Source organism: Mustela lutreola, chromosome 16 (genome assembly GCF_030435805.1).
Source record: "Mustela lutreola isolate mMusLut2 chromosome 16, mMusLut2.pri, whole genome shotgun sequence".
Taxonomy (NCBI): Eukaryota; Metazoa; Chordata; class Mammalia; order Carnivora; family Mustelidae; genus Mustela; species Mustela lutreola.
In genome coordinates, this window is record NC_081305.1 from 25,772,670 (window position 1) to 25,787,034 (window position 14,365).

Below are 14,365 nucleotides of genomic sequence, written 5' to 3' on the forward strand. Positions count from 1 at the left end.
TTCTTTAAGTAAGCACTGACCTCCCTCTCTCTCTCTGCACCCTTAACTCTTTTTGTACTGTCTTGTTTCATACTAGCTAAATAACTTTTCTGCTCTGCTTCACTTCCAAATCATATGTCATAAAATTTGTACTTCTATACTTTAAAAGAACATTTTATTTTAAACTGAATTTACTTTAAAATAGACTTCAGTTTTCCTTAAAATAGCCAGATTAGATCTGTGGCTATTTTTTTGGGTACCCATTTATCATACAAATTATTACTTGATTTTCCTGTTGCAGCTGGCTGGAGTTTCAAAAATTTTGTTATTGGTTGAGTCAGTTGGAAGAAGTTAAATTCTGTGGGAAAATAAAATACGAAATATATGGCATTTAATTTCCTACAAGGGGGAAGTATGAATTGGCTAGAATGTCTTTATATGATTTTAGTGGGCTTCTGAAAGTTGGTTTATTTGTCTACTTAAATTTCCACATTATTTGGCTGTACACTGTTCACGGTTGCCATGTTATTATCTCTTCTGTTCCATCTTTGCTGTTCTCCATTAAACTTAAAACTGAGGAATTCTGTCATTGATCCTTAATGGAGAAGTCATTTTCATGACACCTTTTTTAAAGTAAGAATTAGAAATGTGACAAAGAGTGAATAAGAGAATACCTCTTAAGCATGAAGATTAAAAATTGATGTGTATTATCTCATTTTTTTTGTTTTTATCTATCTATATATATTCTCATTATTGTTCCCTTGGTAGATGCACCAACAAGGAATCCTGAAGACTGATGACCTTATAACGAGGTTCTTTCGACTGTGTACTGAAATGTGTGTTGAAATCAGTTACCGTGCTCAGGCAGAGCAGCAGCACAATCCTGCTGCTAATCCCACCATGATCCGAGCCAAGTGCTATCACAACCTGGATGCCTTTGTCCGACTCATTGCTCTGCTAGTAAAGCACTCAGGGGAGGCCACCAACACTGTCACAAAGATTAATCTGCTGAACAAGGTCTGAACTTCTTTTTTGCCTTAGTCTTGGTATACTTGAAATCTGCGTCAGTGGTTCTCAGGGTCCAACCTATTCCCCCAGAACATTTTGTAAGATCCCTTCAGTCCTGAAATTAAATTTGTAGGTAGTAGTATAAACATAATCACTAAATTTTAGAAGAGTTTAGTACTTTAACTTAAGACCACAGGTGGTGGGGGGGGGGAGCAGTGTATTTCAGTATGTTAATGTTTGGTAATGACTACATCGGAAGATACTTAGATAGTATAAAATTTTCACCTGTATACAGAATCACTGTGAATGGAATACTAATAATACACTGATAATACAAAATAGTTTTCTTTTGACATACACAGTGGAGTTCCTGGAAATTTTACTATTAAAACTACAAAAACAAACTTAGGGTTTGTGGATAATTACCACACAGGTTATCCTGTCTCTTACTCTTTGGTGGGAAGATTAAGTGGAATGCAGGATGGCTCTTTGTATGAGACATTTCTGCAATTCAAAATCGTCTCTGGCCCTTCCATCTCCTAAATGTCAAACGTATAAACCATTTTGCCTCATCAGTTTCACATCAGACCAGAAAAATAAGGTTTTTTTAGATTGTAGTAATATAATGGAATATGATGTACCATGCCTATTTTCAGAGCTCTTGAAAAACCAGTGGGTTTGTGGAGAGTATACAGTTCTGGTTGAAGATTATTGAAATTCAAAGAAAATACAAAATTCTACAGGCCACATCAAACCAGTATATGGCCCCTTTGGCTGCCAGCATATAATGTCTATTCAGATGGCATGTCTCTTTTTCTTTAATGTGGGGCACAAGAGTATGGGAAAAAAAAGCATGTCTAGGGAGTGATAAAAGTGAATTATCTTCATGATTTATAGGCTCTAATCTGTATATTCTGTAGGTCCTTGGTATAGTAGTGGGAGTTCTCCTGCAGGACCATGATGTTCGGCAAAGTGAATTTCAGCAGCTTCCCTACCATCGAATTTTTATCATGTTGCTCTTGGAACTCAATGCACCTGAGCATGTATTGGAAACTATTAATTTCCAGACACTTACAGCTTTCTGGTGAGTATTACTGAATTTAATAGAGATTTCTCGTTAAGGATTGCTGTTCTTAGTGGTAAAATTCGAGAAGTAGTACTCTTGTGGATTTGAGGCATGTTGATTTTAAAACTAGCTTGTGTGTTTTCTAATTACACTGATGTGTTTGTATTTAAGTTGGACCTTGCTTCTGATGAAGGTTTTTGTCTTTCAGCAATACATTCCATATCTTGAGGCCTACCAAAGCTCCTGGCTTTGTGTACGCCTGGCTTGAACTGATCTCTCATCGGATATTTATTGCAAGAATGCTGGCACATACGCCACAGCAGAAGGTGTGGCTGCAGTTTATCTTCTACAGATGAAGACTGTAACTACTTGGAGCTTATTATTAGCACTCTTAGTCACTTAGTAATAATTGTACTCCTTCCAGGCTTAGTCAAGAATTATTTAATGTGGAGTAAAGTTATGGAGAAGGTTTAACCAATACTTGACTGCCTGTGCCTAGAAGTCATTCCTCAATGATTAGGGTATTGCTCCTCCAGGTCTGTTGTGAGCAATGTGTTAATCTTGCTTAAGAACTTTAAAAAAAAAAGTCAAAACCTTGGAGTAGCTTTAAATAAAACTTGGGTAATGGAGCTCTAAAACCTGCCAGTTTTACAGGTTCTCACTCTAAATGCTAAAGCTTTTCACTCTCAAGAGTGATGAATACCACTGGTCTGTATTTGAAGAAATTAGTATCAAGTTCTAGTAAAGAGTTTTTAAATTGTAATTACAAATAAACACAGTTAACATGAGAGGTTTCTCTCCCATCTTGCAATTTAATGGCATATGAATAGAAAGCATCCCTGATTAGCCCTTAAGAAAATGTGACTACTTACGTGGTTGGCAAAAAAGAGAGTGAGATAATCCTTAAATGGAGTGGGTTTTATTTGGTATTCCAGGAGGAGGAACACAGTAACATAAACTTGTCCAAAAGAACATAGTTTGTATAGTTGGGAGTTGATGACAGGCCATGTTTGGCTGAGAAGATTTGTGTTGTGAACTTTTTATAAACTGCAAGTTACTGGACAGGAGTTGGAAGTGGGAAAGGAAATGGTTGAGACCTAGGACTTAATTAAAAGAAGGAGTTAAGAAAACAAACCTCTGTCAGTTTCTTAATTGACTGTTTTGTTTTGTGTCTGAAATTTTCTGAGTTTTCTGAGTTTCCTTGTCCTCTTTAAATTTTGCTATAGGAACAAGGACCTCTATATATCCTGGAATTTCTGGAGGCACCCCCCCCCCCTTTTTAAAGATTTATTTCTCTTTAAAGAGAGAGTGTGAGCACATGCATACATGGCGGGGGTAGGGGCAGAGGGAAAGAAGCTCAAGCAGACTCCGCATGAGGGGGGAGCTGGACAGGGAGCTCCGTCTCCTGACCCTGAGATCACAACCTGAGCCAAAATCAAGAGTCCGGTGCTCAGCCAGCTGAGACACTGAGGCACCCCTGGAGCCATTTTGTTGTAAATATTATTTCTCACTGTTGCCATAATTATGCTTAGTCCCTTTTCATGCCAGTCTTTGCAGTATTTAATGTCCGTATTCTCTAGTTACATTAGTATGAAGATGATAGTAAGTCACAGTGTAGCTGCCTGGGCATCTTTTTGATGATAGAAGAGCAGCTGAGTATAATTACGGCTCATGTACATTTCTTTCTTTCAGGGATGGCCTATGTATGCGCAGCTACTGATTGATTTATTCAAATATTTAGCGCCTTTCCTTAGAAATGTGGAACTCACCAAACCTATGCAAATCCTCTATAAGGTAATTAATTTGCAGTTACACATTAAAATACTTTAAACTTAAAATTTTGAACACTGTCAACTGGGAATATGAGGCCTATTTTTTTTTTTATTAAGTAATGCTTTTATTTTTATTTTATTTATTTTTTTTTAACATTTTATTTATTTATTTGACAGAGAGAGATCACAAGTAGGCAGAGAGGCAGGCAGAGAGAGAGGAGGAAGCAGGCTCCTCACAGAGCAGAGAGCCCGATGCGGGGCTCAATCCCAGGACCCTGGGATCATGACCCAAGCCGAAGGCAGAGGCTTTAACCCACTGAGCCACCCTGGCGCCCCTAATTAATGCTTAAAACAAAACAAAACAAAACTGTATTTATTTATTTGAGAGAGGGCATTGGGGAGGGGGCAAAGGGAAAGGGAGAGGGACTTCTATCCAGGACTTGATCCCAGGACCCTGAAATCATGACCTGAGCTGAAGTCAGACACAACCGACTGAGTCACCCAAGTACCTCACTTTTCCTATTAAGTTTTTAAAGAATAACAGATCCTCAGGAAAACACAAAAATCAAGTGTATTTCATAACCAGTCCCCACAAAACATATTCATAGGTTCAACTTCAATAGATGCTGCTAGTTTTACAAAGTATATGTGTCCATTAACTCTTATACCAGAATATCCCTGGTATTGTCTGTTTTTTGTTTTAGCCATTTTGGCAGTTGTGCAGTTAGGATCTCACTGTGAATGAATTTTGCATATCCTTGATTTTTTTAATGAGTACAGTGGCCATTTGGGTATCATTTGGTGATGTTCCTTTTATAGTTTTTTGCTCATCTTTTCACCAGATAATGTTTTTCTTATTTTTAAATTGGAATTCTTCATATATTCTGGATATGAGCCCTTTGTTTAATACATAATCAGATTATTTCCAAATCACTCTTGTGGCTTACCTTTTTATTCCCTTAAAAATAGGTGTCTTTTGAGGAATGGAGACTTTCAATTTAATGTAGTAAAAATGATCCAAGTTTTTGCTTTCGTTAAATGTTGGCTTTTGTATCTCATGTTGGCTTTGCCAGTCCCAAATTGACATCTATTCTGCTTGTACTCTGTTCATTGCCCAAGAACCTACATTATTCTGGCTTTTGTGTTACCATAATATGATCTGTCTCAAATTTAATAATTGTGTATGGGTGAGGTTCATTTCCTCATCCTTCCTAGTAATGCCACCCCACAGTAAGTAATATAAGGCTTTTGAGTACCATTTTTTATTCCCCATTGAATTGATTGGGCACCTTTATCAAAATAATTGACCATTTGTGTATGCGTGTCTCTGTAGTTGATCTGTTTATCTGTTCCTAGGCCAGTACCAAACTGTCTTGATTTGTAAGACTTACTAAAAACCAGAGTAATGAGTAGAGTAAATTGTCCTCACTTTGCTTTTTTAAAGATTATTTTGGCTGTTTAATGTCATTTGCCATTGCATAAAGAACTGTATAGTCAGCTCAACTTCTGAAAGCTGGCTGGGATTTAGATTGAGATTGCAGTGGATCTATAGATCACTTTGGAGAGAATAGAGAACCTCTTAATAATATTGAGCCTTTCAATCTTGAACATGGATGTTTCAATTTAGTTAGGTCTTTAATTTTACTCTGTAATGCTTTGTAGTTTTCCAGCATAGAGGTTTTCAGTCTCTTTCTTTAGAATTATCCTTAGTTATTTGATGTTTTTTGTAAAATTGTAAAATACCTTTAAAATTTTTTCTTGTTTGTTGGCAGCATATAGAAACAAAACTGATTTTTTTTTTTATATATATATATTGCCCAGCTACCTTGTAGCTGTGTATCTAGCTACCTAACAAAATTTACTTTTTCTGAGAGTTTATCTGTGTCTTTTGTGGGGAGAAGTGTATTCTTTTTCTTTCTTTCTTTCTTTCTTTTTTTTTTTTTTTTTTTAAGATTATTCATTTATTAGCCTGCTCACATGCACAAGCAGGGGGAGCAGCAGGCTGGCTCTCTGCTGAGCAAGGAACCCAGTGTAGACATGGATGTGGGTTATGACCTGAGCCGAAGGCAGAGGCTTAACAGACTGAGCCTCTAAGGTGTCCCAGGAAGTATGTTCTATATACACAGTCAATTCATCTACATACAGCAGTGGATTTTTGCTTTATTTTACCTGCCTTATTGTCAGTGGCCAGTAACTCCACAACTGTTGAGTAGAAGATAGAGATAATGTCGTGTTTGTCTTCTTAATGATCGTAAAGAAAGCTTTCAGTAATTCACCATTATGTTTTTAAAAATCTACAGTTTTGTTTTGCAGATGCCATTATCTGAATAAGGAAATGCCCTTCTATTTATAATTTGTTGAGTTTTAAAATGTCATTAAATGGGTATTGAGTTACATTGAATGCTTTTTTAAAATGAAAAATTTTTTTATTAATAACTCCATCAAATGCTTAAGCTGCCATTGCATTTGGAACCATTTCATCATGATATATCACTGTGATTTCTGTTTCTAATATTTAAGATTTTTGTGTGATTTTTCACATCAAGCTTCGGTATCAAGAGTATGCAAATCTCATTAAAAGAATTGGAAAAAACTGAGATTGGGAAAATTGTATTCATTTTTCCTTAAGTGCTTATAATGAAGATTTTGCTGGTAAAGCCATCTAAGCCTGGATTTTAATCTTTTCAAGGATACCAGCTTTGTTTCGCCCTCCTTTAGTACTTTTTACAACATGTAATTGATTTTCCTTTTTTCCTTTCTTGGTTTTCATTAGTTGTTTTTTCCAGCTTCTGAAGACAGAATTTTTTGCCTTTTAATTAATTAGTTAATTTATTTTTGCCAGCCTCTTAAAGCATACACATAAAAGGTGTAAACTCCCCAAAGCTGGTTTTTGGTGATTTCCAGATGTAAATATTTTGGTAAAAAGCCTGTAATTTGTTACCGTAGTATATACTTTTGTCTTTTTTACTTACGGTAGTATAAATTTTACTCTTATTTCCTAACTTAATGCGGGAAACAGCCAATGTTTTTTTTGTTTCTTTCTTTCTTTTCTTTTTTTTTTTTTTTTTTTAAATAGGGTACTTTGAGAGTGCTTCTGGTTCTTTTGCATGATTTCCCTGAGTTCCTTTGTGATTACCATTATGGATTCTGTGATGTGATCCCACCTAATTGTATTCAGCTAAGAAATCTCATCCTGAGTGCCTTCCCAAGAAACATGAGGCTCCCAGACCCATTCACTCCTAATCTGAAGGTAAAGTTCCAAACAGTGCAAGGAGAAGTAAGTTATATCTTAGAATTTGAGCCCTTTCTCTAGTGGTAGACCTGTTTAACCCCTCTCTTCTCAGGCATATACACACACAAGTTGTTAGGTGAGAATGCTGTTGGGTGGTGGGGGGAGATCACGTTATTAAGCTTGCTGAATGTTAGTTCACAGTATTTGCCTAGCTGCTATTTTAAATTAATTTTGATAGTAAATTCATTTTTATAGAACCTTAATAGAGGTGTTGAACCAGTTATTTGCTGGGTGGCCCTGGTTTACAGAATTGTAGAACAGAACTTTGTAATGCTCATATTTCAAAGGTGTTTTTTGTATGTGTAGCCCTGATGTGGCTACTGTAATTTTTATGTATTTTGCACTCTTTTCTTTAATATGCATTATTTATTTATTTACTTGTAAGTAGCAAGTATGATCTGTTCTGCTGGGGCTTTTTTTTTTTTAAGATTTTATTTATTTATTTGACAGAGAGAAAGAGAGAGCACAAGTAGGCAGAGAGGCAGGCGGGGGGGGGGGGCAGGCTCCCTGGTGAGCAGAGAGTTGGATGCAGGGCTCGATTCCAGGACCCTGGGATCACAACCCGAAACGAAGGCAGAGGCTCAACCCACTGAGCCACCCAGGGCCCCCCCGCTTTAGAAAAAGATTTTATTTCTTTATTTGATCACAAGTAGGCAGAGAGAGGCAGGCAGGGAGGGGGGTGGGGAAGCAGGATCCCTGCTGAGCAGAGAGCCCGATGCAGGACTTATCCCAGGACCCTGAGATGATGACCTGAGACAAGGCAGAGGCTTAACCCACTGAGTCACCCAGGCACCCCTGGGGCATCTTTTTAAAAACTAGAACTGTTAGGATGAGGAATCTCCTCTGTATTCTTTTTTGAAATCCAAGTCCAGGAAACAAACTTTTAGTGGTATACGTTAAACCTCGTTGCAAAAGTTACCTAATCCAGCCTTAATTTAGGAAGGTACCCTGCCCTAATTTAGAAAGATATATATAAGAAAATTTATTACAGAATGAGAGATTTGTATCATGTTGGAGATATTCTTTTAATTAAAGATTAATAAAAAGTGGCAGCTCTCATCAGGACATTTATAATGTACAGTTTTGGGAAAACACTCCTACCACTTTTTATTTTATTTTTATTTTTAAAAGATTTTATTTATTTATTTGACAGAGAGAGATCACAAGTAGGCCGAGAGGCAGACAGAGAGAGCGAGGAGGAAGCAGGCTCCCTGCTGAGCAGAGAGCCCGATGCGGGACTCGATCCCAGAACCCTGAGATCATGACCTGAGCTGAAGGCAGCGGCTTAACCCATTGAGCCACCCAGGCGCCCCAATCCCACCACTTTTTAAGGCAGAGACAAAGAATTTACTATTAACTCTACACACACTTCTGGTTTTGATTATTTTATTTGTCTGCTGCAGGTGGATATGTTGAGTGAGATTAACATTGCACCCCGGATTCTTACCAATTTTACTGGAGTGATGCCACCTCAGTTCAAAAAGGATTTGGATTCCTATCTTAAAACTCGATCACCGGTCACTTTTCTGTCTGATTTGCGAAGCAACCTACAGGTTAACTGGTTTGATTTAAAACTTTTAGCTTTCATAGAAAGCATTTTGTAGGCATAGTCCCGTGGATGGCCTATTTGGGAACGAGTGTTTGTTTTGTTTTTTTAAGATTTTATTTGAGAGAGTGAAGAGGAGCATGAGCAGGGGGAAGGGCATAGGGAGAGGGAGAAGCAGACTCCTAGCTGAGCAGGGAGCCTGATGCAGGACTCAATCCCAGGACCCCTGGGATCATGACCAGAGCTGAAGACAGATGTTTGACTGAGCTACTTACGTACACCTGGGAGTTAGTGTTTTCAACTGGATTTAAAATTTTTAAAACATAAATGTTATTTCTACTGGTTGGATGAGATTATATGAGATTACCTGAATTATGCATTTTACCTACTTCATTTTATCACTGACACAAAGCTATTGCCTTGGAAGAGGCAACCGGGGAATAGGCTTGTTTTCTTTAAGAATAATACTGCTGATAATCATTCCCTGTCAGTCCTCCCAAGATTGTTCTAAATGGATTCTCGTTGTTGGGTGTACAGAAGAGGACTTGAAATTGTGTTATCTTTCCAGTCTTTCCATACCAGAAAACTACTTTTTCCCCTCCAAATATTTTTTTTCTCTAAGATTTCATTAATTTCCAAAATGAATGTGGGGCTCAGACTCACAGCCCGGTTATCAAGAGTCTCACACCACCTGCTAAACCAGCCAGACGCCCCTCCAGATATTTTAATGTAGTTGAGATAATGCATAGTCTGATTTACAAACTTTACTTGTTTGCTGATACCTTTTCAAGTTTTGGCTTCCAAAGGGAAATCGTTTTTGGTACTGACCCAACCATCCTTAGGCAACTATGTATTTGTTCAGCAACCTCACAAAGTCATGCAAATTTCTAAAATATAAATCACAAATGTTGAGAGCAGTTCAGCTCTTCTATGAAGGCATGAAAAGGGCTAGAAATATTGAATCCTGTGTGAAAATAAGTAGCTTTGTTTTGTTCGTTTAGGTATCCAATGAGCCTGGCAATCGTTATAACCTCCAGCTCATAAATGCACTGGTGCTCTACGTAGGGACTCAGGCCATTGCACATATCCACAACAAGGGTAGTACGCCATCAATGAGCACGATCACCCACTCGGCTCACATGGACATCTTCCAGAACCTAGCTGTGGACTTGGACACTGAAGGTGAGTGAGGCCAGCCAATTCTGAGAGTTAAGTTCTCTGCACCTTTTGCCATAGTCTGATCATAAAAATATTTTAAGCCACAACTGACAGTTATTTTACCAGTATGTTTATGGCTGTATTTTTTAAATTTCAATCCCAGTTATCAGTGTTACATCAATTTCAAGTGTATAGTACAGTAATTTAGTAGTTCCATACATCACCCAGTGGTCATCCTAAATGCAGTCCTTAATTTTCATCACCTGTTTAATCCATCTCTATACCCACTCCCCGTTAGTAACCTCCAGATTATTCCCTAAAATTAAGTCTGATTCTTGCTTTGACTCTTTCTCATTATTTTCTTTTGCTTGTTTCTTAAATTTGCCATAATGAGTAAAATCATATGGTATTTGTCTTTCTCTGCTGGCTCTTTTAGTTGTATACTATCTGCTTAATGCAAAAAAATTGGAGAAATGGAAAGAAATATCCAGAATCCCTACCACATTACTTAGTATTTCAGTTTGTATGATTACACTATTTTTTTTTTTTTAGTGTGAAAATGAACATTTTCTTTTTACTAGCCTCTCTTTAAAAATAAGCTCATCTTAGATTGTTTTGTTAGCCTATGTTTCTCCCCAGCATTTATTAGTGTCTGTTAGGCAACTTGTTAAATATTAGGTATATAAAAATTAACATAGGATTTTCCTTAACCTGCTTTTTGGAAAGTTGACAGTATAGAATTCTTCCCAAAGGTTGCATCTTGCCTGGTCGAATCACATTTCTTTTGGTCTTCTATATTCATTCTTAATAGAGACCCCAGTAGGTACTAATCAACTACATAGACTTGCTTATTTTAACACAAAAAAAAATTTTTTTTTAATTTATTTAAAAAAATTTTTTTTTGAAATTAGGCTCGAGCCCCACAGGGGTTTGAATTCAGGTGACCCAGCAATCAACAGCTGGATGATGCTTAACCAACTGAGCCACTCAGGCACCCATAACATACATATACTTTAAAAAGGATGCCTACTTTTAACTTCACTGTTACCAGTTCTGGAGGAGATAGTTAATCTTGATGCACAAGCACTTGCTTGTCTGTTTGTGAAGGGATCTGAAACAATAGAAAATCAAGATTTAACAAGACTGAACACCATTATGTCCATACCCAGCAAAAAAAGGGGGAGGGGTATAGCCTTTAGTGTTAAAGCTCACTTGAATAGCCTTATAAACATGAGTAATAATCAAGCAGAGGCAGACAACCAAATCCAGTTAATATGTATTTATTCCAATATAGTCTAAACTAGCAGTTCTCACAAAGTGTGGAGTGGAAGCCCTAAGGGCTGGTCATCCCCAAAACCCTTTCACATAAGGGCTAGGAGGCCAAAACTACTTTCACAATAATGATGTGTGTGTACTCAAGTTGTCATGAGTGTCCAGTGGAGTTCTCCAGGGGCGACATAAAACACAACATTGGAACACACTGAACATGGGGCAGAAGAATCCAGCTGTCTGTTAAGCGACATTAAAGAAATCTGTGAAATTGCTATTCTTCCCTATTTTTTTTTTTTTTTAAAGATTTTATTTGACAGAGAGAGATCATAAGTAGGCAGAGAGGCAGGCAGAGAGAGAGAGAGGAGGAAGCAGACTCCTTGCCGAGCAGAGAGCCCGATGCGGGACTCTATCCCAGGACCCTGAGATCATGACCTGAGCCGAAGCCAGCGGCCTAACCCACTGAGCCACCCAGGCACCCCAGTTTTTGTTTTTGTTTTTTTTTTAATTTATTTGACAGAGATCACAAGTCAGCAGAGAGGCAGGCAGAGAGAGAGAGGAGGAGGAAGCAGGCTCCCTGCTGAACAGAGAGCCCGGTGCGGGACTCAATCCCAGGACTCTGAGATCATGACCTGAGCTGAAGGCAGAAGCTTAACCCATTGAGCCACCCAGGCGCCCCTTCCCTAATTTTTTTAAATGCTTATATGCAGGGGTGTTTTTAAATATTTAAAAAAATGAAGATACAAAGTAACAACCTCCCATCCCAGAAATGGAAACACTGGGGACTCAAGACCTACTGGTTGAAACTAACGGATACTGTGAAAACCTGTATCAGAAATCCAAACCTTAGGAGTTATAGCTCAGTGGCAGAGCATTTGAGTGTAGAAATCCATACCTTAGCCCCTCAGAATGATTTGTCTTTTTATGTTGGCTTTTCATGTGAGACAAGTCTGCAATAAAATGAGTTTTCTGAATTTCTAGGTCGGTATCTCTTCCTGAATGCCATTGCAAATCAGCTGCGGTACCCAAATAGCCACACTCACTACTTCAGCTGTACCATGCTGTACCTTTTTGCAGAAGCCAACACTGAAGCTATCCAAGAACAGATTACAAGGTAAGGGAGATGTTTTTCAGATAATTCTATGTGGTGCCTCTTCCCCTTTGTTACAAAGATTTTTTCCCCCATGTAGTCAGTATTGAGTATCTTTTACCTGTTAAATAGGAGATACAGTTGTGAGCAAAATGGACATGGTTCCTGCCCTAGCAGTTGACTAGTCTGATAGACACAAAATGACAAGTAGAGAATTACAAATTCTAATCATTGCTAAAATAAAAGGTCTTTAACAAAAGGTACTGGCATTTTGATTGAAAGTCAGCAGTTTTTCCTCAGGTGGTGGTAGTGGTGATGATGTTTTTTCATCCAGAGTCCTGAATCTACAGTCCTGTTAAAAGCCATCTAAAGAACTTGGGCTTTTCTTTATCGTCTAGTCTAGGAGAAGTTTGAAAGAGAAATAACCAAATCATACGTGTTTTTCTTTCCCCCTTTTTTGATGTAATGGTAGTTTAGGAATCTGTGCAGACTGCTCAGTCCGCATAGCATTGGAGATTGGGCAGTGGGTAGATTCTGGTGAAAGAGATAAACACATTGTAAAAAGTGGGACAGACCTATTATCTGATACGGTTATTTTTACCTTAACTCAGTCTTCTAGACTAACTAATGGGAAGAGGGGCAGGATACAAACCCAGGTTTTCTAATTCCAGAATCCACCTGATTAACCATACTATATATATAGACATTACTCCCCTTGTCATTAGTAAAGCTAACCTTTACACGTAATTTCATAATCAAGGAGAAAAGTTAGGAAAAAGGGTAAAGGAGAAGTGGTCATAAATTTGTAGGTTTCTCTGTGCAGTAACTAACCCTTTTTTCCCCTTCAGGGTTCTCTTGGAACGGTTGATTGTAAATAGGCCACATCCTTGGGGTCTTCTTATTACCTTCATTGAGCTGATTAAAAATCCAGCATTTAAGTTCTGGAACCACGAGTTTGTACACTGTGCCCCAGAAATTGAAAAGTGAGTTCAAAGTCATTTTTTATTTAAGAATGAGAAACAGAAGATGGCTCTAACTGGGGTGGGTGATTAAGAAGGTTAATGATAGCCAAAGCTCAGGTGACCCAAGATACTGCCAGGTCTGAAGTTTTTCTCACAAACTTGTAACTGTCTCTCTTTTCAGGTTATTCCAGTCGGTTGCACAGTGCTGCATGGGACAGAAGCAGGCTCAGCAAGTAATGGAAGGGACAGGTGCCAGTTAGATGGATCTGCATCTCTGCTGTAAATGTGTCACAGCCTGGAGGTCCCACTGCACCAGGTTTATAAACTGGCTGAAGAACCCTTTCAGCTCCTCCTGACTTTCCCAGCCCTTTGGTTTCCGGGTACCTGCCCCAATTACTGTTTGGGTCAGCTTCCTATGTGGGCACGTTCCAAAGTTTAAATGCTTTTTATTGACTCTTGGCCAAAATTTAGAAGATGCTGTGAATATCATTTTGAACTGTGTAAATATATGAAAGATAAAACCTTTGTCTGGAACTTCTTGGGTTTGTGCAAAATGTGTCCAAGGCTAGTAGGTAAACTTGATACCTGCCTAGCTTGTAACTGAAGGCTGTTGATGCCATGCACTTGTGTGGGGATATAACATAGCTCCATGTCTCTGACATTCCTGGTGTCCCAAAGAATAGCAAAAAAAGCCAGTTTAAATATTGTGTAACTTATTTTTTTAATGTGGACAGGGGACCCTGAAAATCACAAAGTTGTTAAAAATGTGTATGTGCTACTATTTGGTATGCTTAGGGAACATGGGAAGAGCTCACAATCGAGAGCCCATGGATTTTTGTTTTGCTTCTTCCCCAAATCTGAAGCTGACTGCTGGGAGAGCATCATTTTCTCATTTCAGCTGGAGAACTTACCCCTTTAGGCCCCAAGATACAGTCAGCTCTTTTTATAAAGGGAAACCACATCACGCCTACAAGTGCCCCTAGCGCTCTCTTCATACTTGTAAATTGCGGGAAAGGGGACTAAAGCATATGAATTGCCCTTCCTCCTTCCCAGTGAATAGCCATATAGGCTATGTTGAACAAAAAAGTCAAAAGGACCAATACAGCCCCTTTTGTAAAGATTTTGAATGTTTTGTAAATGTATTGGTCCATGTGTTGTATTTTGTAGCCTTTCTAGCCCCTGGGCTCTAGCTCCCTTACTTGTATGTGTATGCATACTGTAGT

The 14,365-nt window shown here is 38.3% G+C and overlaps 1 protein-coding gene across 7 annotated transcripts in view; it reads left to right on the plus strand.

Annotated features, from left to right (window-relative positions):
• The window catches only part of CNOT1 (CCR4-NOT transcription complex subunit 1), a 111,790-nt gene extending 98,114 nt beyond the window's left edge, over positions 1-13,676 (plus strand). For all 7 annotated transcript variants that reach the window (XM_059152689.1, XM_059152694.1, XM_059152692.1 and 4 more), the window contains exons 40-49: positions 748-996; positions 1,908-2,071; positions 2,262-2,379; positions 3,746-3,847; positions 6,902-7,075; positions 8,521-8,670; positions 9,665-9,845; positions 12,072-12,204; positions 13,029-13,163; positions 13,324-13,676. In XM_059152689.1, coding sequence (XP_059008672.1) covers positions 748-996; positions 1,908-2,071; positions 2,262-2,379; positions 3,746-3,847; positions 6,902-7,075; positions 8,521-8,670; positions 9,665-9,845; positions 12,072-12,204; positions 13,029-13,163; positions 13,324-13,402 — 1,485 coding nt within the window. In that variant the 3' untranslated portion in view covers positions 13,403-13,676. The remainder of the gene's footprint in view (positions 1-747; positions 997-1,907; positions 2,072-2,261; positions 2,380-3,745; positions 3,848-6,901; positions 7,076-8,520; positions 8,671-9,664; positions 9,846-12,071; positions 12,205-13,028; positions 13,164-13,323) is intronic.
• Positions 13,677-14,365: the final 689 nt, after the last annotated feature.